The sequence below is a fragment of the Alligator sinensis genome, unplaced genomic scaffold (assembly GCF_000455745.1).
Source record: "Alligator sinensis unplaced genomic scaffold, ASM45574v1 scaffold13_1, whole genome shotgun sequence".
In the NCBI taxonomy this organism is placed as follows: domain Eukaryota; kingdom Metazoa; phylum Chordata; order Crocodylia; family Alligatoridae; genus Alligator; species Alligator sinensis.
In genome coordinates this window covers 3,527,735-3,555,191 of record NW_005841909.1, presented here as the reverse complement: position 1 = coordinate 3,555,191, position 27,457 = coordinate 3,527,735, and the positions used below count along the sequence as shown (strand labels likewise).

General features: G+C 40.9%; 1 protein-coding gene across 1 annotated transcript in view; it reads right to left on the bottom strand.

Moving 5' to 3' along the window:
- The window catches only part of BRF1 (BRF1, RNA polymerase III transcription initiation factor subunit), a 262,404-nt gene that overhangs the window by 102,825 nt on the left and 132,122 nt on the right, over positions 1-27,457 (bottom strand). Inside the window, exons 6-11 of the mRNA XM_006018683.3 lie at positions 23,199-23,348; positions 20,659-20,752; positions 8,906-9,032; positions 5,979-6,018; positions 5,797-5,889; positions 4,679-4,957 (exon numbers count right to left, since the gene is read on the bottom strand). Coding sequence (XP_006018745.1) covers positions 4,679-4,957; positions 5,797-5,889; positions 5,979-6,018; positions 8,906-9,032; positions 20,659-20,752; positions 23,199-23,348 — 783 coding nt within the window. The remainder of the gene's footprint in view (positions 1-4,678; positions 4,958-5,796; positions 5,890-5,978; positions 6,019-8,905; positions 9,033-20,658; positions 20,753-23,198; positions 23,349-27,457) is intronic.

Below are 27,457 nucleotides of genomic sequence, written 5' to 3'. Positions count from 1 at the left end.
TTTCCCCCTCATAAACCAACCTCTTTGATAGCCATTTACCCCATGAAATACCCGTATGTTTATATTAAAATTCCAGTATTAAGTGAATGTTAGATTCTCAACAAATACATGCATGTAAAAAGATGTACTTTCATGTTTTCAGCGTAAATTTGTATACATGCATGCAAAGGTACACAGGAATTCAGTGAGACTGACACACATTGTTAGGTAAGAAAATCATGTCATCTGTAATTTATACCAAGGACTACAGGTACCGAAAATTAGATGTAGAGCAGCTGGTGGTCTCACATTACCATGCTGGCTGCAGCAAGATCTTCACATCTCATTAACAACATAATGAAGGCTCAATCACAGATACAATAGTCTATCAAGACAGCCAAATTTATGAGCCAGGAAAGGCTAGATTTGAAAGGTTTGCTTGCAAGATATTCATCACCCACTTCTTAAAAACTGTAAAGACACAAGTCTTTCCACCAAAAATATTTTCCAGTAAGAAAGTGGTACGTGATGAATGCGTTAAAGAGCAAATGCTCCATGTGATATACCTGTGTTGCATGGGTACTTAACAAGTACACACTTCTATACTTTCAACAGGTGCTTAAAACTGTAAAAAAGGAAAGCACTCTCAAGGCAGAGCAAAAACGAAGAGTGGTGAGGACTGGGACGTGCTCGTTCAAGCAGGTGACAATGAGTACAGTATATATCATATAATTAGGGTCCACATTTAGCTGCATTATTTTTCATGTGTAAGTAATTATAATTTAATAGCACTTCATAATGTTTCATTACTTTTAATTACTGATAGAATTTTTAAAAGTTTTTTAAATGGTTTCCCTTTTGGCGTATTTACTCAGAAGGTAAGAAAAAGACAAGGAAAGTAACGAAACAAAATGAAAACTGCAAAAAGAGGGAGTCAGCACTAACTACCACGTCAACTGTTTATGCGGCGGAGAGGCACGCAGGCAAAGCCCGCTCTCATGTCCTCTGAAGTCAGCAGAAAGCTTCTCTGACACAACTGAGTTTTCAATCAGGTCCACCATACAAGTGAGGGCACAGATATGAAGGGGAACAGATGTTCATGAGCAATCTGTAACAGGGAACACAAAAGCTTCACCATGGACTTTTTTGTTTTAAATCTATCTGCAACAACAGAGTTACCTGAGCACAGAAACACAAGATGGTACATGCAAGTGATTCTTGATTTTCAAAGATGCTTACAGTAAGGAGAACATGCAGTTGCATGTTCCCTCCCACTCCAAATCGACTATCTGAGAATGTTGTCCTGAAATACTGCGTAAATCCAATCTAAATTAAGCCTGAAAAACCAACTAGCACACCCAGGGAAACGTGTATAACTTCAGCCCACAGTTTAAACTCATGTTCCCCTTCTACCTTGGCTACTTTCAGAGATTTTCCTCGGTTTCACTCTTAGCCAAAATCAGGTTTATGAGAAATGGTTTTTAAGGCAAGATTAGACGAGTTAGCTGTGCATAGCATAGTTAAGTAAGAAAAGGAGGACAAAGATAACAGGCTACAGACATCTGAAGGGCACAAACACCAAAGATGATGATAAATTATTTAGGGTGGTACAAGGGGACATAAGAAGGGATGAGAAAAAATTCACGACAAAAATTTTTCACTGAATACCAGGAAATCTCCCTTGAGACCAGGGTCTAGGGTATTTGATTATAACAGTCTCTCAAGACAGATGGTAGCAGCCCTACTTTGAGGGGAGGAAAAGAGATTTAAAACTTAGAACGGTCTGGTGGGGAGACCCCTGCATGTCGGAAAAACAGACGGGGTGATCTACAGGATCTTCTCCATCTGACATTTGTGACCTCATCATTTACCCTGTCTGCAAACACTTAAAACAAGCACTCAGCTCAAATGCCCCTCCTAATTTTAATATTTTTAGAGAAAACATGCTCTAACATATTGCTGATTCAGAGCACTCCCCTGCCTCAGTCTCATTAATGCAGAACCTCGCATGCCCTCTCTGTGTTGCAAATTCACTCAGATACTATGTTTTACATAAAACCGGTTTGTACACAGACTGCACTGCCACAAACTGCAGCTTGGGGGAAAACATATTAAATGCTCTTCAATAATTAAGCATTCCACTTAAGCCCTGTCTAAACAATTGGTTTCTGGGAAATCTACCTCTGCTGGAGCAGGCATAGCCCGAAGGTGGGAGATTTCCATGAAGACATAAGCACAGGCTTTCACAATGCATCCACGTGAGGTCTTCAGCCAGTGGATTCACACCATATACGGACACAAAGTCCAGGCCCCACCATTTCTCTGACCAGCCTTCAGATACCCAATGCAACAGTAACATGCAGAGAGTACTTCACAGCATATCATCCTGAGCCAGATCCCAATACCTGTATCTACCAGGCTCCCCTTTTGGTTTCACTGTACAAAGAAAACAGTGCATTTCATTTCTGCAATATGCCCTACACAACTATAAAAAGGGTCCAGATTTCACCTGAAGGGTACAATCGACAAAAGGTACAGTGGTTCGGTTCCTTCCTCAATGCGCTTGAATGTTGGCACGCAACATTTTGAAATAAAACTATGGTCAGTGAGAACTGATACTATATAATCCAACAAAAATTCACAGAATAGTGAGGAGAGAACCAGGCACCATCCACTTTGGGCAAAGAGAGAATCAACTTAGCTTTTTAGCCTACAATGCACAGACAAGCAGTTCTGAGTCCTATTAAGAGAAGGCAGCTCATTATAATAACATTTTTCTGTAATGTATATGGTCACCAGAAATCAGTGATAATTTCATCATTAAACACAGCCTATTCCATGTGTAGACCTCAAGAATATCCCATAACTATGATATAACGCACTGAGGACTCCACCACTGCTCCCAAGTTGTGCAGTAAATCCATCTCTAAAGTACAGAAAGGCATAGTTAGCGTGTCCATAGAGCACAGCAGTCTCTTTCTTTTTTCAAATCATAAGTACTTGACTAAAATATACAGATTTTACTAAAAGTCTTATCTTGGATAAATTCATTTTTCCGTATACTGTATAGAAGCATGTATTCCACTGCTAAGATAGTTAACAAAGAGAAGCGGGTTTTCTTTTTAAAAAAATTGATTAAAGCGATCAAACTGAACCAAATAAGAAATCTTAGGCAGACCTGAAGGCTAAAACCAAAGTAACAGATGTATACACTCAATCCTTTACTTCATACTGGGTATTCTAGATAAAGGAAACAGATACCCATTTGAATCCCCATCACAAAAGAGTCAGTATTTTTCAGAAGTATCTGTTTTATACAAGCAGATACACAGATTAGTTCCATCTTTAAGTTCATTCAGTCCTTGGCCTCTCCATTAAAATTGCAAATAACAGTGCAAACAAAGGAAATGGGTTTTTTTCATTATCTGGACACATCCAGTGGAAACTGGACTGATAATAGCAAACTCATTTTTCATAGGTCTTGACCATCTATCAGTTGGCAACCATTTTCAATCACTAATGACCTCTGCTGGACGTGAACAACTAATGCTGAGGACAAAGGCTGCCTCCCTTCCCCCTCACCCACTAATTTTAATAAAGAGTTATCTGTTGCTTTATGACTTAGCTTTTGACTAATAAGAGGAAATAAATAATGCTGCTGGGTAGATGCTGTTTTGTGACATGAGCAGTGAAATGGTATAAGCTGGTGTTGTCCATCAGTCAGATAAGGAGTATTGGAGCATCCCCTACCTTTAAAGAGTTGCACATACTTATAGCAGAGTACATTAAGATCCAGTAGGTTCTGATGTAGATACCGACTGACTCTGTTGACTACACAGATTCAAAGACAGATAAGCTTTGTGGAAAGTAAACTTACTACAATAGAGATAAGAATGAGATTCTTTCCAGATAAGCTCAGAGGCATGAAGGAAAAAGAAAAATTCCACATAGTTTTGGCTTACGTAAAAAAAAAGCTTGAGTCATTGGCTGTTTGCAGCAGCCCAGGGTGACTCCTGCAAAAGTGGAATCTTCACTTGATCAATGCTGCCCTTGCTGTTCATTTCAATGCAACGTTATAAAAAGGTTTCTGGGATCAGAGAAAAGGACTGCCCAGAAATCCCTATCAAGAAAAAACATACGTTGAGTTATTTTGTACGCCAAGCATTTGGAATATTTGCAACTTTGCAAACCACAGAAGAATAAATGAAGTACAACAGACTGATTCTTGGCCAAGAGCAAAAGGACACGGCCTGCACCTTTTGGTACTTCAATACAGTTCCCCCTGGAAAATGTTTCCCCTACACTAACACGTAAGATTTTAGTGTCTAGTCATTAATTCAAAAAGAAGTCACTTACTTCAATTCGTTACTTGGACTTATGGGAGAAAACAATGTGAAAAAATGATGGCAACACTTGACTATCCCTATCAGTTGCTATATAAACATACCATCGGTTACCATAGTAGCATACATTTATATATTTTTAAGAGGGATAAACCCTCATACTTTAAGACAGGGGTTTCCTGCACCTTTCTGAGAAGCAGCTGGTACTGGCCAGTTAACCAGTCAGACCACTGGTCTGATCCAGTCTTGTGCTTCCTATAACCTTTGAATATCATAGAAGTCCTCTCTCACATCCCAGTCTTCCCAGGGCCAACTTCTATACATTAAACATCACTTAACACTAATCTTGTACTTACTGGGCACTCGCTCCTTTGTGGAGATACAATCTTTTATGGACTTTGTTATTCCAAGGCTAGCTGCAGTAGGGAGTGGGCCAAGCAAGGATTCCAGCGCAGGTGGTCTTACAGTAGGTGCATTCCCATTTCTGCATTCTCCATCTTCATTTGTCTTTAATCTGTCTTTGTCAAGAATTTCATTACAAAAGTCCTTGTTTAAATGACTAGCAGCTGCTTCCAGTTCTTCATCTTCTACCTCCTCCTCTCCAAATATGCTAGAAGTATTATCTTCTATAGAATCTGTAAGAAAAAAAAATTAAATCATTTCATACCATCTGTTACCAAAGCAAGATAACTGGAGAAAGGAACTCACTTAAAGAACAAAAATCTTCAGAGAACAATCTGTAGAAGAAACAGACAATATTTCAGAACATTGTATGAATATATGGAATTTCCAGACACACTTTAAATTCATTACCTGGGCTATTAAAATATATTTCTTGTGAATAAAGTAATCATTTCAAATTGATTGCACTGTGTTATCACAATACTGCAAGCAAGTAGGTCTAGCAATAGCAGCCAACTACTTATCAGGATAATTAAAGATAAAATTCAACTAACAAAGAGTTCTTTACAAAGCTTTTTGCACAAGGTCTTCGTACAGTAAGTGGCACAAAGGCCCTTCATTCAATTGTTACTGGATTAGGGCAAATTTTGTGTAAAAATGGACCAACTTTAGTGCCAACGCCACCCTTACTAAATTGTAACAGGAATATATCAGGTTTATAGTCCTTTACACTGTCAAGATAATAATTTTTTTTTTAAATAGTTGTTTGTGATTCTGGTGAACTCCAATACTGATAAAGTTGAAGACTGATATTTGAAACAAGGTACTTCCTGGGTTGGAACTATGGAGTCCATTCACCAAAAAGTTTCAATACATTTCAGTCTTAACTTATACTACACTCAATTTTTCACCATACAGTACATGTACTTTATGAATACTATATTAACATAGAAATGTGACTATGTTTATTACAAAAAAAGTTGACATATAATAGCATGTATAATAATACCCTGCTTCCCATTGATATATATATATATATTTTTTAAGTATTCATGGTATTTTACACGCTTACCATCTTTAGTGTAATTTGCAAATACTCCTTTTGTCTTTGGCCTACTATTTTCCAATTCAATCTCTATTTCATCTTGGTAAATTGATATTTCACCTATGGTAATTAAAGAAAAATAAAGATCAGTAACAATTAATATCATTTGGTGTAAAAGAGGCATAGGTTGTACTGAACATGAGTTGTACCTTCATAATCTTCAAGCTTTTTTGACAGCTCCTTCTCAAGCTGAAAAGAAAAATGAGCAACAGAATAAATTTAAATCTAGTGGTTTGGGTTTTTTTTTTTTAATATTTGTAACTCTATCTAGACACACATTTGAGAAAGAGGGCAAAGCAGATTACCTCTCCCAACAAATCTGTAATCCAGAATAGACAAAACAGATAAATAAAAAACAAGTTTCCAAACACCATGTGAAATGAAGTACTCTATATCCCAAACTGACATTTCAAAAAAGAACTTTCACACCCGCAAAGCTGAACTCCCCACTTCATCTAAGCACAGCTCAGACACACCAGAGTTGTCGCTCCATGATTCGCAGGAGGCAGGGTAGACATGCAACTTTACAGACTAACTAAATAAGATATATAGAGAGCGCACAAGCTTTTGTGAACTCAGGTGCACTTCACTAGATGTCAGCCATATAGTCTTTGCAAAAGTCTGAGATGCTGGGAGACTACTTCAACTTCCAATGCCAGTATGTCTACCATGGAGTTCATGCCATCATGTGGGCAGAGGATCTCAGCTAGCTGCCCTGGTAGGGAAGCTTCTCCAAGACAGTAGGAAGTCTCCTATGGGTATCTCCAGCTACCAGCAGCACAGAGTGAACTTTGTGGACCAAAAAATCCAGCTCAGGAGCAACAATGCAATGTTAACCATCATTTCAGGACAACTTAGACTAGTATTCCAGATGTCCATGTCTGAACAGGGAATCTCTCCCTCAGAACCCAGCTGCAATTTCCCTTTATGAAAAATACTGCATTACGCTATAGTAGTCTGATGCAATGTTCCACAATACTGCAGAGTTTCATTCAAACAGTATTTTTACAAACTATTGCTACTAAATACAGTAGTTTTAGGCGAGCCGCTTCTGCAGGAAAATAATAATTCTGCATTTGTAATTTTATGTAATTGTATTAATTTCACTCCGGCAGGAAAGTGTCACAAATTCAGCATATGACCAGATGTGTGGTAGGAAGAAGAAACAAGTCCTCGTTTCAACTGAGTCAAATCAGCATAAAGCTAAAGTAACTTCATCATATGCAGTTATGTATGTAAGCAGAATTTGGTTCACCCTTCTCTGTTTAATACAAATTATCAAGATAAAAGGCATGCTGTAGCTTGTCTTGAGTATTTGATATGGAGCATATAGTTTCAGCTGATTCTCCAAAGTACTGAACACTCACAGAGAGTAAACAGGTATACTCTGAAACTTTGAGGAAAATCAAACCACTGATGTAGGGTTCAGATTATAAAAGTTTCTCTCACTCATATATGAAAGATGTCTAACATCACACTTGAAAACCATAAATAGAGAAAAAGAAAAAAAATTCCAATCTTGAGCACTAGGTTTCAACAACCAACCTTAACTGTACTCCAGATTCTTCCAATATAATCAGAATATAGGAGTTAGACTCTGTCACCTGTGTGTGCAGGAGTTAGAGCAGGAAAAGGGCTACCCCACTTATACATAGGCAAGATTCATAGATGGAGACTGATGTTGAAAAAAAATAGCCCACAATGGGCTCCTGGGATACTCCCAAGCTGACATCTTAACATTTATAATACCACAGAATTTTCATTTTCAATGACTCAGCATTTAAAACCAAATTTATGACTGCTACAGAGTATTTTCCTCTTCATATTGCTGTTCAGCCAGTGATTTGTAAAGGAATCAAGCCAACAGTCTTTCAAGTACTGTATGTAGTATAACAGAAAAATATTATACAGCCTAATTTAACACTAATATTTGTTTTTGTACATTGCTCACAAAATTCTAGGCAATGGGCATGTCTACACGAGATGCTGACTGCGCAGTAGCCCAATACTACTGAACAGTAGCGTCGCGTGACAAAAACCGTGATGCGACACTACTACGTAGTTGTATTAGGTTACTGCACAGCAGTGTCACAAAAAAAGGTGTTTGCTGGCACTACTGTGCAGTAATTCAAGTTACAGCACTTTAATTTAGTACTTGTCTATACATGTACTAAATAAATGCGCAGTAACCACAGCGTAGAAGCCTCTCATGTAGATATGGCCAATGTCATGTCTCCTACAAGAGGTGTCTCCTACAGGAACAAAACTTGCAAGATCTTCGATCCAAGTGATGAGCAAACACCTTTCCAGCCTTGACCTTTTTTTTTCCTAAGTGAAACGGAAAAGTAAATGTATCTTATACAAAACAAATAAGACTATCGAGCAACTACTTCTGGTTAACATGCAACAAGTTCAGCATAGCTTGCCAGGAGAGGCCCCGGTTTTGTAAGGAAGAAGACACTTGACATTGCAATGAAAGGAAGAAGGCACGGTAAGAGAGAGAGAAATGCCCAGCAGGGAAGCAGGCAGCAATTATGCAAAAAAAGCAGTTAAGTCAGTGCCACTTTCAGCAAAAGAAACTGCCATCCATGTACTTGTACCATTTCTAAAATAGGGGTGAAAATTAAGTGCGAGGTACTCAGCCCTCATCCTCAGAAAATAAATACTCTTGCAAAGCACAAACAGCTGGTGCCATCCTTCTTAACCACCAACCACACTGGCTCTCTCCCCAGTTCCTATAGCGACTAAAATTGGACCCAGTTTGGTCCTTCATCCATGGTCACCAAAGTTACTGTTGACAGATACCTGCATGAGTCTCCCTGTTTGACAAGAGTCAGTGAAAATCTTGGGGATACAACTTCACTGCACTTTGGATGAGACTGTCTCTAGGTAGTAAAGAATAAAATCATTTTTGGCCAGGGCATCATAGCTGTTACTCCCACCCTCCCTATGAGAAGCTCCTAGTAGAAACAGGTACAGCTGGACAGCCATGGACTAACTCTATTCAGTTCAAGTGGAGGGGAGGGGAAAGACTGAACTGCAGAGATCCAAATACCAAAGAGAGATCAGACTTCACCTGCTGCAGCTTTAGTTTTCTTTGACCAGCTGTAAACGAAGGAGGATCACATTCCCCTTCCAAATCAATCTTCATAAATTCATCTATCGTGAGCTGACTTGTTGGGGTATCTTCAAATTCTGTAAGCCTAACACCACACACAAAATCAAAATGCACAGTATTTTACCATATCTTTTAGAACATTCTTTTAAATCAATATATATACACACTTTATAAAACTTGGCAAAATGTTAACTTAAAGAATAAACACACCTTTAGAGACCTGGGCTCAAATGCGGATTAAATCACAAATGAAATAGTTTCAAATGGGCACATTTACTCCTAAATAAATATTTATTCACACTGCAACATTACCTATTCATACGGTACAGTCTGTAAGGAAACACAAGCTTTTGCCAAGGTTCTGGTCCAACTCTGGGTCAGTTCTGTGACAGACTGGTAAAAATACTGCTAAGAAACAGAGACGGTTCCTGACTGACTCAAATCAGCATTATCAATCTTGCTTTCATGATCAACAAACAGAAATGTACCCAGCTGCCAAAAATAAGATATGTATTTGTCAATACAGCATAGGAAATAATTTAAATTTATGCTTAGTGCATCTAAGCAAGATTCAAAATAACATCATTCAACAGGTTTTGGAGGGGGAAAAAGATCTAAAAAAAATCCCATGCCAAGGACAAACTACAGCTGAGTAAAGGGATCTTTTGTACACTGTATACACGGCATATGTGAATACTTACAATCGTATGTAAGAAAAAATAATAATATAATTAGCATGTATTCAGCAATTGTAATTTAAAAGCTCTCCCAATATGAGAGCTATTACTGGCTCCACAAGTTCTCTCCATTTTTAGTACAGGGAATCTCTGTGAAAATCGACCGAATCTTTCAAAAGAAAATAAACTTAATCAGCAGCATTTTCATCCATTAACGTGGGCATTTTATAAGGGTGGCTAAGAATTACTGCATTCAGTTTTACAGCTGGAGAAACTGAGGGAAATGTTAAACACAGCTGTTTGGAAAACTTGTCAGAATGACTTTCTGACAGAAAATGCCCTTTTCACAAAAATCTAAATTATCTGCAAGCAATCTGAAAGGCAGGCTCCTGGCAAGGGGTGAGAATGAAAGCGACAACCGCCTGCCAGGTAGCAGCAGCAGCCAGCTCTGAAAGCACGGGTGGGATAGACGTCACCTCTGTGCCACCATGAAATCTTTATGGCAACCCAAAGACCGAGCAGATGTCCATGCCCCTGGTCGGGCCATAAATGTCCAAAATTTGTGGCCACGACGCAGGTAGTATCACTTCGTGCTGCTTTATTGTGGCAGACGCCTGTTAAGTTTATGGCAGGAGAGCGCAGTTAGCCAGAAGCTGCCTGCACTCTCCAGTTATACCTGCACCCTCCAGCTATACCCTTCCTGGGGCTTCAACGGCCCAATCCTGCACACCCCAGGAATCCCCATTCTCAAGGCATGCAAGATGAGGGTCCTAAAGCCCCAGGACTGCCCCCGGTCCCTGTTGACATCTGATTTAGTCCCAGGGCTGCAACCACTAAGCAGCTGACTGGCAACCTCAACCCCAGGACCACATCAGTCCTACTTGCTCTGGCACAATTTCCAGAACGTGTCTCTGTAACCAAAGAAACCCTGGAGATTCCCATGTCACCCACTGTCCTGAAAGATCCACAGGCAGGAAAACAGGGGACCGATGTTTCTCCCAACGAGGCAAATTCCCTTTTGCATCCTAACTGGACAAATTCATGCATTAAATATTTCAATGGTACTAGTGCTGAGAGGCTGTAATCAGAAACAGAGCCCTGTTTGTCTAAATACTTTATAAAGATAGACATGGTCCCTGATGTAAAGTAACAATAAAAGGCTCCAGTCTTACAAACTGTTCTATAACAGGAGTGTCACCTGCAAATCAAGGGAAGTGATTCTTCCACTCTAGTCAGCACTGGTGAGGCCTCGCCTGGAGTATTGTGTCCAGTTTTGGGTCCCACACTTCCAATCCAAGGATAGGTTGGAAAGAGTCAAGACGAGAGCAACAAAAATTATTCGAATCATTGAAAACGTGACTTAGGAGGAAAGGAAGAAAGAACTAGAGTGATTTAATCCGGAGAGAAAACAGAGGGGGAATTTGATAACAATCTTCAAATACCTTGAGGGATGATTAGAGAGAGGATGCAGGTAAATTTTTCTCGGTGGCTGTAGGGGACAGGACTAGGAGCAATGGACTCAAGATGCAGCAGAAAAAATTTAAGTTGGAAATTAGAAGGAACTTTCTGACTGTGCGGATGGTCAATACTGCAAGAGGCTACCTAGAGAAATTGTGGAATCTCTATCCTAGGGAATTTTCAAAAGCAGCTTGGACAGACGTTTGGCTGGGATGGTTTAGCCAGGGACAATCCTGCCTTGAGCAGAGAGCTGGACTAGATGACTTTGTGAGGTCCCTTTCAGGCCTGCTTTCTAATGATCCTATGAACCTGCAGCTTACCAGCAAAGTCACTCTGTGGGTAATAATGTACAGCAGCAGTTTTATATAGCAGGCACATTACCCATTGCCACTGGGCTCAATATCTAGGTAAGAGGAGGTATCAAGAGGGTCTGGCCTGGGTTTAGTACTGTTTAACATCTTCATTAATGATTTGAACAATGGGATTGAGTGCATACTTAGTGAATCTGGGAATAACACCAAATTAGGTAGAGTTGCAGACACTCTGGAGATTAGGACTACAGGGAGTACATCTACACTTGCAATTAATGCGAAGCAATACATTCTAGAGCGGTTTGAGCCAGAGTAAATTATTCCCACGCACAGCATCTACACATGCGCCTGGGACAAAAGCAATTTGAGCCAGGGCAAAGCAGTTTACACCGGGGCCACTCCTGCCCTGCTCTGCCCCAGGTTCCAGGTGGCGGCACTGGGCACTGCTGGGGCATGAGGATATGCACATGAGGATGTACACATGTGGAGCCATGTGGCCTGGCAGCAAAAGGAGGCTGGCACCCAGCTGGCTGGGCTGATCGGGTACAATTTAAGCCCATGGTCAGTGTCAACATATGCGTTTAATTGCAGTAAATTACTCCACCATAAGATAGTACTGTCTTATACTCTCTTACTGCAGCATAAATTAGTTTACTGCGGCCTAATAGCGTCACGTGTAGATAATGACATTTTACTCCACAGAAAAATTAGTCTACTCCACAGTAACGCACACATGTAGGCATGGCCGAGGAAAGGCTGAAAGAACTAACATTTAGTCTGGAGAAGAGAGGACTAAGGAAGAATTTGTAAGCGATCTTCTAGTACCTGAAAGCCAATTATATAGAGGAAGGAAACCGCCTTTTCTCTGTGGCCAAAAGGGACAGGACTAGAAGCAATGGTCTCAAACTGAAGCAGAGAAAATATAGGTTGTAGATTAGAAAGAAATTTCTGATTCTGAAGATGGTTAAGACATTGGAGCAGTCTACCTAAAGAAATTCAGGGCTTTGCATTCCTGGAAATATTCAGAAACAGGTTAGACAGACACTTGGCTGTGATGGTTAAGTCATGGAAGATCCTACCTTGAGCAGGGGGCTGGACTAGACCTTGTGAGGCCCCTTCAGCCCTACTTTCCTCTGATCCTAAGCGTATCCTGAACCTGCACACAACTCAAAGAAGTATGTCTTAAGATGGCATGGCGCATATTATTACATACTGAGGTAGGAGACAGGGACACAAACGTGAATGTGCATACACACGTACACATGCATAGGCACAGGCAAACACATGCTCTGCTTTTAGAATCATAAAAAATAGGGTTGGAAAGGACCTCAGGAGGTCATCTAGTCCAACCCCCTGCTCAAAGCCTGATCATCCCCAACTAGACCATTCCAAGCAGGGCTTTGATCCAGCTGGGCCTCAAAAACCACCAAGGATGGAGATGCCACCACCTCTCCAGGTAACCCATTCCAGTGCTTCACTACTCTCCTAGTGATAAAGTTATTCCTAATATCCAACATAAATTTTCCTTGCTGCAACTTGAGATCATTGCTCCTTGTTCTGTCATCTGCCACAACTGAGAACAGTCCAGCTCCATCCTCTTTGTAACCATCCTTCAGGTAGTTAAAGGCTGCTATCAAATCCTCCCCTCAGCCTTCTCTTCTGCAGACTAAATAAGCCCAGTTCCCGCAGCCTTTCCTTGTAAGTCATGTGCCCCAGCCACCTAACCATTTTTGTTGCTTTTAGTCTGCATAAATAAATACTGATTTTCCCTAACAGGCCTTTGACTACCTTCCTGAACCACGTAGCTCAGGGATGTCAAACATGGCCTGCGGGCTGGATCCAGCTCATAGAGCCCTATGATCTTGTCCATGGGTTTTGGACTGACCTGTACAGAGCCAGTCTTGCACACAGCCTGGACCCAGCACTGCACACACGACAAAGAGTTGGTCCAGGATGCCTACTGCATACAGTGCCCACACCAGCGCAGCCCTGAGCACTGGCTCAAGGGCCAGTCTGGCAGGGGTGCCATATGCAACATATACCCTGTGCAGGTCCCCTGTGCCATGTGTAGCACACATGGCCAGGCCAGCCCCACACACCATATGCAGTACACACATATACCACTCCAGGGCTTGTTCTCTACATGGTGCAAGGAGCTGGCATAGGGCATGTCCTGAATGCAGCACCCCACTCAACTGGCTCCTCATGCTGGCTCCAGTCCATGGTCCCAATCCACCCAGATGAGTTTGGCACCTCTGGTCCAGTTGTTTCACATGGCTACATCCTGTCTACACATCTGAAACTTTCACTTGATTTTAGTTAGCATTTATATGTGCCATCAAGACCACAAACTGCTAAATGCAGCAGTCTAGGATGCAAAACATACAAGACAACATTCGTTTGGCAGTTAAGAAATCCTGACACAACCTTAATTATAGCATGTTCATTTCAGGGGCAAATGAAACTCCATCATAAAAAAATAGCTACAGGCTGAAGTTCCAAATAAAACTATATCTCAGTTCATTTTACACTTTTTTAATCTAAAAAGAATGGTAAATTTTTAGTTTAGGAAGGGAGGGAAAATAAGTAGGCATACAAATTAAGTTACTGTTTGGCTTGGCACGCATTCAAAAAGGGCTCTAAAAATTGAAATTTGGCACACAACAAGGTTCTATTTATAGTAGAAGCAGTAGCAACCACTTCAGTTAAGGCTGAAATGCAACTTCTAGTAAAGTCCCTCCCACAGCAATTTCTCACAAACTCACTCAAGCAAATTCCTCTAGGGCCAATTTTTTTCAGAACTTGGTCTCACCCCGCAGGCAATCTTTCTGGAAATGATTCAGCAAAATCTGTTCCACTGTTTTTGTTCAATCTGCCTGTCTATAAAAATACCCTTTCCCATTATGTTCAGATAAGAAATTTTATTCATGCAGCAAGAGACCGATTTTGTTCAGATGCGAGTTGTAGGTCCTGCTGGAGTCTAAGATATAGGTCAAGTTTGAAGGACTGCAAGACAGCCATTTTGAAATTATGGGCACTGGAAGTTGTCAGCCGTGCACACTTTCCAGTGAGGCTTCCCTGGCCCAAACCACAGCTAAGAATGGGCATGGCTACGTGATGTTTACTTTGCTCTTCAGTTTTAATGCTCACTCAGAAACTTTGAATGCTGGGGTGCAGTGAAGCACTTTAAGGCTCTTGCAAGTTTAAGGTAAATTAAAGCCCAGCTTACTTCTGGAGTCCAGGAAAGCATATGTGTAAAGCATGGACAGAGTGTTGGCCTCTGATCCCTACTGAAGGAGACTCTCCCCTTACCTTCCTGGATAGGGGATGTTCAGTTGAAACCTCCAGGAAAGACTGGAGAGAGGTAGAAATGGAGGAAAGGGAATTAGACATTTCGAGCAAGCAATACAGATACCATCTGCTTAGCTGCCTGGACCCACACCCCCAAAATCTAGTCCTGAGGAATGGAGTGTGGAAGATGCACACATTGGCGCCCTGGGCAGAAAGGCAAGGGGATTCTAGTCTTAGAGGGAAATATTAAAAAAAGAAAAAGTGAACCAGATACATTATTTTAATGTCTTGTTTTTGTGTCATCTATTCTTATTTGTCATGAACAACATAAAAAAAAAGAATAGTTATGCTGGATCCTGAGAGTTCAAACTGGTATATCCGAAATACAAGAAAAACTATGGCATTATAAAGCGTTCAGCATACATGGCTGTATAATTAACATCTATATGGTCTCTTTGTCAAATTAATATTTCACCCAGTAATTAAAATGCTAAATAATAATCTCTCACATCTAGCTAATCTTCATTGAGAGAGTAATTACTAATATTTTGAGCAGCAGATTGACTGATTTGACAACTCGGGTATCTGTAGAATCTAAAGAGGCAGTCAACTAATTTGTCTCTTAGTTAAGCACCAGAGTATTTATATATCTGCCCCAACATTTGTTATTCAGGCTTACCTCAGTGTTGTTGACCTACTTTGCTTTCATTAATCTGAGACAGATTCAAGCTTCATGTTGCCACATAGGCAATACAATAGGTTAAGTACACATGGGTACCATGGTGTTTGCCAAAGTCAATTTTAGCTTCAATTTTTTAAAATTAACTATGTTATACATGCATATAAACATAATGCATACACACCTTTTGTGACACTTAATATACAGTATCTGTAAGAAATGGTTACACACTATTAAATTTTATTAAAATATAGTACATTTTATGATCTATGTAGATAAATGCTTACAGTCTCTTAAAGACCATATATTGATGTAAGGCAATCATGATGGTATATGTTAAATGCATATTTTTAAAGTAAGCATTTGTGAAAATATCAGCAAGGTGTTAGAATTAAGGAATTAGCACCTCAAAAGGTATACGCAGGTACAGATCAAAAGTGCTATAAAAGAGATAGGTGCTATCATTGTTTGTTTATAACATAAAGGAGATTTAAATTTATACGGTGTTCATCATGAACTTGAAAAGCCCTCATCCCGGAAGAAGTTGTGCCCATAGTTAAATCTGTGCACTTCACTTCACAATTTACGTGGACTTCACAAGTTATCCTTTGCGCTCTTAAACGTCTTCAGCTTAAAGCTCCAACACATTAAGTCTTGCCTTATACTTCAGGTAAGTTCCAAAATACGTGTTGCACCTTCAGAATATTGTTTTCTTAACGATGGTTGCCCCATTGGTAGCTGCAGTAGTAGTAGTAGTAGACAGAGAAATGATTTCCTTAAAGTATGTGTATCACAATGTATGTGCATCACACACACACACACACTCCACTAGGGTGGCCATCATACAGGACAGTCTGGTTGTCCTCTGTTCTCTACTGATACGAAACCAGAGGCCTTTTCTTGAAGAGAAAAATAGAGGACATAAAGGCAGTGGGTTTCGTATTAATAGAGGACAGAGTAGCAGAAAACCGGAGCGTCCTCTATGATGGCCACCCTATGCACCACCAAACAATCCTAACCTATGGAAAGAACAACTTGGATGCAGAAAAGCAAGGATGTAGGGAAACCTCTGCAGAATCAGAGTCCAAGTTAGCTTTTGAAAATCACAATTTCTAATAGAAAATAACAGACAGCAAACAAAAAGTGCTATTCTGATAACTTCTTAAAGATGTGTAACGTAACAGAATTGACATATTCTAGAAATTTGCTATAACCTTGTAGAAAGTAGGATCTATAAAATGTAATGTTGCCTACAAAATGGGAGCCATGAAAAGCAGCAACTCTTCCCAGAAAAAAACAAAACAGACACCCTGACAATATAAGGTACAGAGTGGCACGAGGATACCCACACTGGAGCTTAGTCTCGGGGACTGGCAAGACTTTTAGAAGCCATTTATAAGCCAATCTGAGATCATTTTACATATACACTTTGGGGACATTCAAAATTTCCCAGGTGAACGCCTTAGTTTAGCAAAGCAATTGTCAGTACCACAGTATTTCACAAACATCAGGTAAGGATGTGCGTTAACACTAACTCCTTTTCTTCTGGTAACCTTTCCAGTTTTCTACAAGGCACCATGCATTCAACACCTTCATCAAACTCCCTCAGTGGACTCTGACACACTATTGCACATGCTCTAACCTCCCATTTCTCACAGAGCTTGAGAAAATAGCTCTCTCAGTTCTCCAATTACCTTTCACACAATTTTAGTGAGGAATTTTCTCAGCTCTCAGCACAAAAAATCCTTAATGTAGTTAATGCCTTCTCCTTCATTCTCCTTGACCTCAATACATCTTTCAATACCATGGAACTTCTAATCTCATGATCACCTCCTCCCACCTATGCACACATTTCTCAACCCCTCCTGCCCCATTTCAGCTTTTACATATCAAATTGTTCCTTTTCTGCTTCTGGCTGCAGAGAAAGCTACCCAGAGTAAGCTGCACATTTACACTTGAAGTCTACATGAGCTATGCAGCGCTGCACTGACAATAAGAAAGGCTGCAATGCACAGCATTTTATGCAAAGTATGTACAGACCTTTTCTTTTTCCAGAAAGCCAATGGCTAGCACCGACTGGGTACCTCTAAGGTAAGCACAGGAGCCAATTTATCAAAATACTTCCAGTAATTTCACCCAGACTGATAACAGTGTCACACTTTTTTTTTTTTTTTCCAAAAAAAAAAAAAAAATCTGCTGAAAATACAAGGTTTGCTTTAGCTAGAACTGCCTTTTTCCCCACTGCAAATGGCTTTAAAGTAATTCTGCTCTTTCATTCCAATTCACTCTAAGCAAAGCTTCACTACTGTAAACAGTACTTTATGAATTAAAAAAGAAAGATTCTATATCATAAAAACTGGCTCAATGTATACATAAAGCTAAAAGACTAAGCAAAACCTCAAAACTGCCAAATAAAAATAAAATTATTCATCTATTTCTATTAGAAAGGGCCTAGGCTCTTAAAACAAGGATAAAGGTTAGACTGTTCTAGATACTGTACCAACACAGACACCCCCCCCCCCCCCCCCCAAAAAGTCTTTACAGATGACAATCTAATATTTCACTACATGAATAAGGGAATGTAAAAAGAAAAAGGCAATAATCAAAACAGGGTAAACTATATAACAAGATTAAAATTTAAGGGATAAACTTAAACAAATATATTGGATATATATTAAAAGCTATTCGCAGGTATTGACACGATTGGCATACAGGAAATAAAAGCTTGACTAATTAGTTAATATCTGTGCAGTGTTTTGAATGTAGGAAATGATGTGTAATCCAGTATTATTCCAATTAGGCTGGAGATGAGATAGATGGAATTTTCAGTGCATTTATAAATATTTAATACATTTTGATTCAACAACTGGAGTAAAATTGTATATTTTAATTGTGTGCCTCGAGTTACAAAACGATAAGGCCTTGTGAAGTGATTATTAAGGCTTTTTACTGAGATACCTGCTGAAAGACAAAAACATTTTTTAAACAAAGCATGGAAGTTAAAAACCATTAGGAACCCTTCATTTTAATGCAGTTGGGCATGTAACCCTTATTTGGTGGCTTCTGCCTTGCAGAAAATGTTTTCTTTTATCATCAGGTAACCATTTCACAAGCTAGAAAGCTGAATAACTAGGCATTATATTGCATCAGTCACATATTTTGAGCCTCTTACTGTGAACCCCATTCTCATGTGTAGCACTGGCACATTATAGGCTGAAAAATCAGGTACTTCAGGTAAGACTGTCAACTAGCCCTGCCTCCACTCTTATTGTAGTTGTGCTACAAAGGATTTGGAATAATCTCTCAGGAAGGACAGCTACCCCTTGTAGCAAGGGCTCCATTTGGAATAAAGTTGTCCAATGCATACTACAATGAGTATCCACCTCAGTACTAGGAAAAAACCACAACCACCACACATCATTTCCCATTTTTGGAACAGCAGAATCTCATCCACAGTACTGGGGTGCAAAGAATAAGTTGTCCTGATCTGACCCTTCAAGGTTGAGTTTCTACCAAAGAATGTGTCACAAAACAAGGGCAAATGAGACCTACATTTTCCCCTGCTCTTTAATAGCAACTTAACAAGCTGGAAGAAATAAAAAAACAAAGAGTAAGGAACAACTGGGAGGTTCAGAAGTACCAGGATTATTAAAATGGTCTTGAGCTATAATTATTGTTTAGGTTAAGAATTTTCAGAAAGAAGTGGTCAACACTCCAGATAAAACTTTAACTTTGCCCATTAATGCCTTCACCAAACTCCATTTCCATCTGCACAAAGCATTAACTACTCTTAAGATAACACAGCACAGAAAGAGCAATAATTAAAAATAAATAAAACTGCATTTTGTACTGAGAAGCAAAGAGATTCTTAAGCATGTGAAACAAGTACTTATTAATTTAGACAACTTCTACTTAATGACACTTCAAGAGTCTAATTCTTGAAAGGAAAGAAAAATACATTGGCTACGTAAAACACTTATTCACAGGGTGATTTTTTTTTTAATTTGCCTTAGTTAAACACTATATAATGTGCTCTTATTTGAAAAACATCAATCATGTTTTTATAGATTCATGATAAATACAGTTGCAATTACAGCTCCCTGAAAATAATTCAGCTGTCACTTTCACCTTGTCAAAGTATATAACGCTGTCATGTTAGCTGATGGCTAGGACTTGAGTAAATATTTCAAAGCATGAATTTTGCTGTACGATTTCTTCGCTTAAAACAATGCCCAAATTAATTTTTTATTTCCAACTGTAATATGCTATTCTTATTATTCCTCTTAATAAAAATGAACACTTCAGTTCATTAGCCAGGAAGCGTGTTATGAAGTGCAGAAATCATGAATTATAAAATGTATATGAAAGAATATGCCCATTGAGCAAAGTTATATTAGTACTGATACATCTCTACTAACATATTATCTGAACATGCCAACCATTAACGAATTTCTCTCTTAACATCCCTGCAAGGGAAGGAAGTATTATCATTCCCAATCTGCAAATGGTAGACCCTCTAGTGCACAGACTTTGCACAATCATAAAACAAACAATATCTGAAGCTAATAATCAACATCAAAGTATCAGGTATAGCTAGATACTCTTCTGCTGATTGGAAAAAAATTCTTCAAAGAGATCATCTTGGTTTAACAAAGTTTGGGAAATTCTGGTAACAGAAAAGGTTCCCTGGTAGGAAAAAACTGAATGGAATATTGTGAAACTAGATCTCTTTTTAGTGAACCCAAGAAAAAGACTGTTACATCTCTTTAAACCAACCATGAAGAAAACTGGATGATTATTGCTACTTAATAAAAAGTGAGAGAAATTATTAATTTGCCTTTGATGTATTTTCTTCTTTTAATATGTGGGTTTCCAATTATTTATATTTATATGAAAATCCCAAAATTATTTTTTTATAAACTAGTGTCTTCAGAAAAAAACAGGTGGCCTGAGATTCTGATAACAACTACTTGAGCCTTTCAAGGGCAGTACAAGTCCATGCACACAGACCCCCAAGCCTGTAAGGGGTTGGAGTAGATGACCTTTGTGGATCCTTCTAACCCTAGTCTATCTGGGATGGCTTAAGAACAACAAATCCTGTATCTGTGAAGAGCATTGAACTTTATGTCCTTCCCAACCCCGTGATTCTATGATCCTTAATCCAAGGGTGACCTACAAACAAAGTTTTACTTTCATGATTCTTAAATAATCCATTCCTCTCGCATGCACAAAGACCTGAACTTACCCCTTTCCAGTATGTTAAGTGAAAGATCAAACCAATAATATTCCACTGACCTTTTCCGTAACGTAGACTCACAAACCTTGACCACTCTGATGACCTCCTTAACAGTACGTCGGAAATCATGCATTCTTGCGGCCACTAGAAGAGCTAGAGGACAAAAAGGAAAGGCAATGTCAAAAATAAGATATGTAAGTAAAGAAGAAAATTTCAAGTCACACAAGTACACTCTCTGTCTTTGTTCTCATCTTCAGCTAAAGAATAACAAATGCTAATGCTCAGCTGCACACTTAAATACAGGTGATTAAGTTGAATTTACAAACTTTGCTTGAAGTCCAATAACATTAAGCTGATTGCAAATTGTGTTCTGTAAAATTCTATGTTTTTGCTGCATTTGGCAACCATGGTGAGCTACTCAAATACAGCATAAGAGTATTTGATTGTTCACACATTAAAAAATCATCATGATTTTAGTAGCGATCTCCTACTGCCTTTTCCACAAGCCAGATTCTACCTAGCTAGTGGTCAATACCAGTAACAGATGCTGCTGCAATTGTTACTGTTGTAGGGATTTTGGCAATGCCCAAAAGTTAGTACCTAGGGTTCTGAATCTAAAGGCCCTGGCAGATGTTACACATACGGCACAATTAACATGCCACGTTATAGTTGCCATGACTATGCAACGGGACACATACTGAGCCAATTTATGGCACCATAAAATGGCAAACCAGCCTCAGTCTTTAGGGCTGGTTTATATGGTATCAAACCAAATGTGTGACATGTTCCAGACCCTGGGCTGCTCCATCCCTGTGCCAATAATCATTTGAGCATGAGTATGAGGCAGCTGGGTATGAAACCGAGCAGAGCCCTGAAACTCCATATGACCCAGCAGGTTTGCTGCCTTGCCCTGCCACTCCTGAGAGAGTGGCAGGGGGGGGGGCTTTTTAAAATCCAGTGCCCAGCCGAGGGGTTCCCCCCCCCCCCCTGCCACTCCTGAGAGAGTGGCAGGGCAAGGCTCTTTAAAATGCTGGATTACTGGAAGCCCTGCCTTTGGAGTCAGGCAAGGGGACGCCTCTGGTCTCCGTTTGGGACTGGGGGCTGCCAGGGACTGGCCGGATGGCAGCTGCATCCTGGTTCGAAACAGCTGATCTTAAGATCGGCACTGGGCAGCCCTAGCAGCCAACTATCACACAATAGGGATCTAGGCCATTTGATGCCCCATCCCCGCCAAAAAATCACACATCCTGCCATGTCAGGAGTGCCAGGAGTGCATGGCAGGTCACATGATTTTGGGGATGGGGCACAAAACTCCTTGGACCCCAACTGTGTGACTACCTTACAGTCTGCCAGCAGCCTAACTGATGTACCAAATCAGAGCAAGATATGATCCCTCTCCTCAAGACTTTATGCTCACATTTGAAACAAGATGCAAATGTGAAGTGTCACAAACAGTAACAGAGGTTGAAGGTTCCACGATGATGGTGGGAGTCATATAAGCTTTCTCTGTACACTGCATCACTGAAAAGGGTTTTTTTAATTATTTTACATATCTTTGCATAAAAACTTTAAAATACAGTGAAGCCCAAAGATAATGGCTGTGACCCAAACAGCTGTCCCTGACTACCACTCAACCTAGGCCTCCTTAAGCAGGTGTAAGCGTTTTCTGTAAGCATCAGAGAAAAGGCAGGTTTGGAAAAGAGGGTTTCAAGATGATGGAGTAGGATCTTTCTGGGTTAGTCCAGAGAAGTTATTTCACATATGACAAGAGATGTAATTGCAGACTGGATAAGGCACCTTATTGTGGTTCCAGACTTGGGAGTCTTATTCAGCCTTGAGGCTGAAGGCAGCCCCCATTGACCCAGCTGTAAATGAGTACCTGCTCCTTCAGGATGGAGAGTCAAAGGCAGCTAAATGTGATGGTAACCATATCGCTTCCTGGTGTCACTGGCTACAGAAACCATCTGTGCCTTAATCACACTAGCCTGGCAGACTGCAAGGCACGAGCAGACCTTTGACTTCATGTATAATGGCTAGCATGAAAGAACATGTGTAAATATTGTGGGAAAAGAAGAAAAACAGGGAAATAATGCTGGCATCATTTGCAAGCTGGAGGGAACAGGCAGGGGTATGCAATAGAAAACAAAGTGGGTAAATAGAACAGAGCACATTAGCAAATGGCCTGGCAGGTGGGAACAGCAGCTTGAATTTGATGAAGTGGAAGATTCCAGCAAGAACAAGCAAGAACGAATGCCTGAACAGCGACATTTTGCAAAGATTACAGGGAATGATGTGGGTGCCAGAAAGGAGGTTAGAGTAATCAAGATACCAAATGGAGAGGGTCTGACCAACAGTGTTGGCAGCAGGGATGGATGGATATAAAAGTTGGATTTTGGAAAAGATTCTGATGAGAAAGTTGCCAGATCTGTATGCGTCTTAGATTTACAAAGCCACAAGAGCAAAACAAATCCGCTCAAGAGATGAAACTCATGCTCTCATGACAGCATGCACAACTCATGGCTGGAGCCTTCTGAACAGTGAATGAGATTATCATCCCTCTACAGGCTGCACAATTTACATAAAATGTTTAATACTGTACCTGCTCCACACAACCCTGATGGTCGACGTCCTGTGTGCATCCAGTCTCTCTTCATCCTCTGTAATAACCTTAGAGCCGTCATCGATACCTCATGGTTCTTATCTCCAAATTCTAGCATGTGTGCAAAACGAGGAATATATAAACAAGGATCTGCAATAGAATGAAGTACAATTACATCTAATTTTGACCTTCAGTTTTTGAAACATGTAAAACAGGACCAAGTACACAATAGGCATTTCATGGTTGATTTGCTATGTATCAGATTTGCTATGTATCAGTACAGAAACCAATATACCATGTCAGTTTTGTGGTAATGTTTGAGGACAGACCCTTTTATCCGATTAATCTTTAGAAACTTTTTAATATCAATGACAATCATTCATTCATTTTTGGTTCACAGGTTGCCATAGTATATTTTACATATACTTGCAGGGCATGACCCTGGAAACACTTCCACACGTGTTGACTATTTATGTGTGTGAATGGTCCCATCAGATCTATGCATTTATTGAAAGTTAAACTTTTGCAAAATTGTTGCGGACTGAGTTGGATCCAAAATTTAAAGTTCACTTGTATAAAAACATGAGGCAAAATGGCTTGTCTGTGAAAGTACATGTAAGTTAACCTTTGAAAGATAATTAATACGTTTAAAATAAACCGTTTCTAGCAAAAGTCTCCCTGTATCTCCAAATTTAACTTCAGTTCCTACAGCATACCTCCATGTTCATTGACTCATACTCTGGTAACACACACATATTGGGGCAGATCTACAATTGCTGTCCAAATGCCACTGACTCCAAAATTTCAAATTACTTGAGAGACACTGAGGGATAAATCCTTGGCTGGTAAAAGCTAACACAAGTCCATTGAAGCCAACAGAGCCACGACAATTTGAACCAGCTGAGGATCTGCCCTTCGATATACATAAGAGCATTTCTGATGTTGGTGCTGTCAGCTTCAGACTAAGCGAGCTGTGAAAAGCTCTCTGCACGGATGGCTTCGCCTACCCATTTTCTAATTTATCAAACAGAATCTTTTAAAAGCTTTACTCTACACATGTTGACTCTCTTATTCCGGGGTATCAATTTCTCATTTCCTGCCAGCCTTTTATCACTTGACCTAAAATCTATGAGGTATGGTACATGGTTAACTATTAGCCTCAACTCAATTTCCTTGGCTGATCCTCTGTTGGGGGCTGTAACTGATAAAGATGAGATTTTTACTGAAAACATTCATTTAGATAGTCCCACAGATTTACAGTTAATCAAACCTGTTACATTTACTCCTAAATTCTAACAATGGATATCCTGTTGCCATTTGCAATTAGCAGGATTACACTATGTACAATTATGCATATCAGACTTCCAGCCTTATATAAGTATTTAAATGACTGCATGTTTTATTTATAAAGCAAAAACTTTTATACATAAATATCTAACCAACATATTTTAAAATGACAAAATGCAATCAATTTACAAACATGATCATAAAAAAGAGGTTGCATAAAATATTAAATCCGTATGTTTGTAATGGCAATTAGTAAGGAAATAGAATCATTCCACACAGTTCTCCAGTTACCATTCGTATACCCTCCAACAGAATGGATGCCCATCTTCCTCATGCACTTCAAAGTAGTTATTGCCAAAAAACTATTGTCCTATTTGAAAGTCTACGCTACAAAAATCAACCTTCAAGTTCTTCAACTAAAAATAAATAAATAAAAACAATTTTGATACTAAAGTCTTCCAAAAGTATGACATGATTAAAAAACTGTAATTAACAAAAAACCTGCTTAAGTCCACAATACAAAATAACTCTCACAAGTGAAACCTCATTTCTATAGCCCTTTAAATTTCCCTTTTAAGTTATTCCTTAATACAAAACCCATCACTTTAATGAGCTCACAGACTCAAAAAAACTTCTCAAGTCCACTGGCACAGTTAAAATAGAAGGGCCCACCTTTAATAGGAGTTGAGGCCACCCGGCATGTCAAATTCAAGATCATAACAGAGGGGAGCGTTTTGTTAGTTAGTTCTTCAGAGCTTTTCCCTCTTCCCGAACTCGCCCACATTTGCAATGCAGCCTATCTGAATGTACTGCTCGCATTCATGCCTAGAGATCATTTGATAAACTAGTTTCTGCTGAAATTTATTAATTAAAAATTTTAAACTACCAAAACAATCATAGTCGAGAAAATTAGTAAATGCAAATGACTCACATGATAAACCACTACAAGAAACTGCAATTTTATCAGCATAAAAATTATAAGTGCGTCTACCATGAATGAAAGCCACTTCAAACAGGCCCAAGAAACTGTCTTGCATTGCTTTGTCTCATCTCAAACAGACACACCTGGACTTTGCCAACTGCTCCACGCAGGCAGAAAGCAACCTCCTTCCCAACAAGATCCTGCCAACTCCAGCGAGACTCCATATTTGTGCAAGGGCACATCTCCATAGAGGAGTGCCCAAGTCAGGGCCAAAGCTGGCCACTACATTTTATGCGCACTCATGTAAGAAGCCAAACGGAGAGGAAGGGACCCCACCTGCCCTCAGAAATGAGTGCGTATCACTTCAACAAAAGAGCGCTGCCCTTTCAGCTTGACCTGCAATGTGCCTGTTACACCGTATAAAGCAGGAGCCACGTAAGATAATAAGAACTGATATGGACTGGGTCAGACCATAGGTCCACCTTGCCCAGTCCTGTTACACAGCAGGCGTGTATCTGGCACGCTTCACAGCCTCCCCCAACACCCACCCCTTCTGTGAGCAGAGGGAAACCCTAGTGCACGCATCTGGAGTGCACCAGGCTGCCGCCCCTGCACCACCTCCTCCAGATCCTCTTGCTGAGGTTCTGGCTGCACTATTGCCCTCACCTCTTCATTTACGCACTCCCTGTCTGTGGCCCCACCAAATCCCAGGACCTCCTGGTCAACCTCCTCCTGGGCCTGGCTAAGCTGGCTATATACCTGACCAGGAGGGAGACTTGGATGGGAGAGTCCCCAGGGACAGCAGGGCCACTTTCCTTGCCCTCATTCGTTCCCATCTCCAGCCAGAGCGTCACTGGGCAGTGTCCACTGGCTCCCTGGGTTCACTCGAGGGCCACCGGGCACAGTGTGCTCTGCTCAGTGTCCCCCGTTGGCACTCTAGTTATGAACCTTTGACCAGCACGCCCGTTCCTGTTTTATTTTTATTTTTAATCTGTCCCCACCAATCTGTTGTCAAATTTTCTGCAGTCTCCCCATCTGAGGGAGACCTAGGCCCACATCCCTCCCACAAGGTGACAAATAGGCCTGTCACACAGCAGGCATGTATCTGGCGTGATTAATGCACTCCCCCACACCTGCCCCTTCTGTGAGCAGAGGGAGACCCTGGTGCACGCAAACCTGGAGCACGCCAGGCTGCAGCCCCTGCACCGTCTCCTCCGCGCTTCTCCCCTCCTCTGTTGATTTACGCACTCCCTGTCCGCAGCCCTGCCAAGTCCTGGGATCTCCTGGTCACCCTCCTCCTAGCCCAGACGCAAGCTGGCTGTGCGTCTTACCAGGAAGGAGGCTCTGGCTGGGAGGATCCCTAGGGACTGCAGGGCCACGTTCCTTTCCCTTGTATGATCCCGTCTCCGGGCAGTTTCACTGGGCAGTGTCTGCTGGCTCCTTGGACTCCTTCAAGGGCCGGTGGGTGTGCTGTGCTCAGTGCCCCCCCCTTAGCACACGAGTTATTAACCTTTGACTGTCACTCCCGTCCATTTTTTTCATTTGCCCCAAGCAATCTGTTGCCGCTTTCCCAGTAGCCTCCCTCTCTGAGGGGGGATTATAGTTTTCCACAGTGGGCCTTAAACCCTTAAATCCCCAAAGTGGCTGACCTCCTCCAGGCCCTCGCCAAGCTGGCAATGTACCTAACTAGGTCAGAGGCTCTGGCCAGGGAGCGGCTCCCTTGCTCCTTTATGCCTAGGGCCACGTCCGCAGGACTCGCGCGCACTCGGCTCCTTTTGAGCCTGCGACCCTCACGCCTACCCTGCTTCGTCTTTTTGTCACCCTAACCGGTCTGACACGCACCCTCAGCAGCCAAGAGGGTCTTACAGCTGCGTGCCCCGACGTGGGGTTGCACAGGGGCGCGGCTGGAGGCTGGAAGGGGGAGCGACCAGGACGCAGAAGCCAAACTCGGGTTGCAAAAGGGAGGCGGCTCGTGCCAGGGGGCGGCTCGGGCCGCAGGGCGCCCCCGCCCGGGCCAGGCGGCCATAGCAGCTGCTCCGCAAACTTGTTG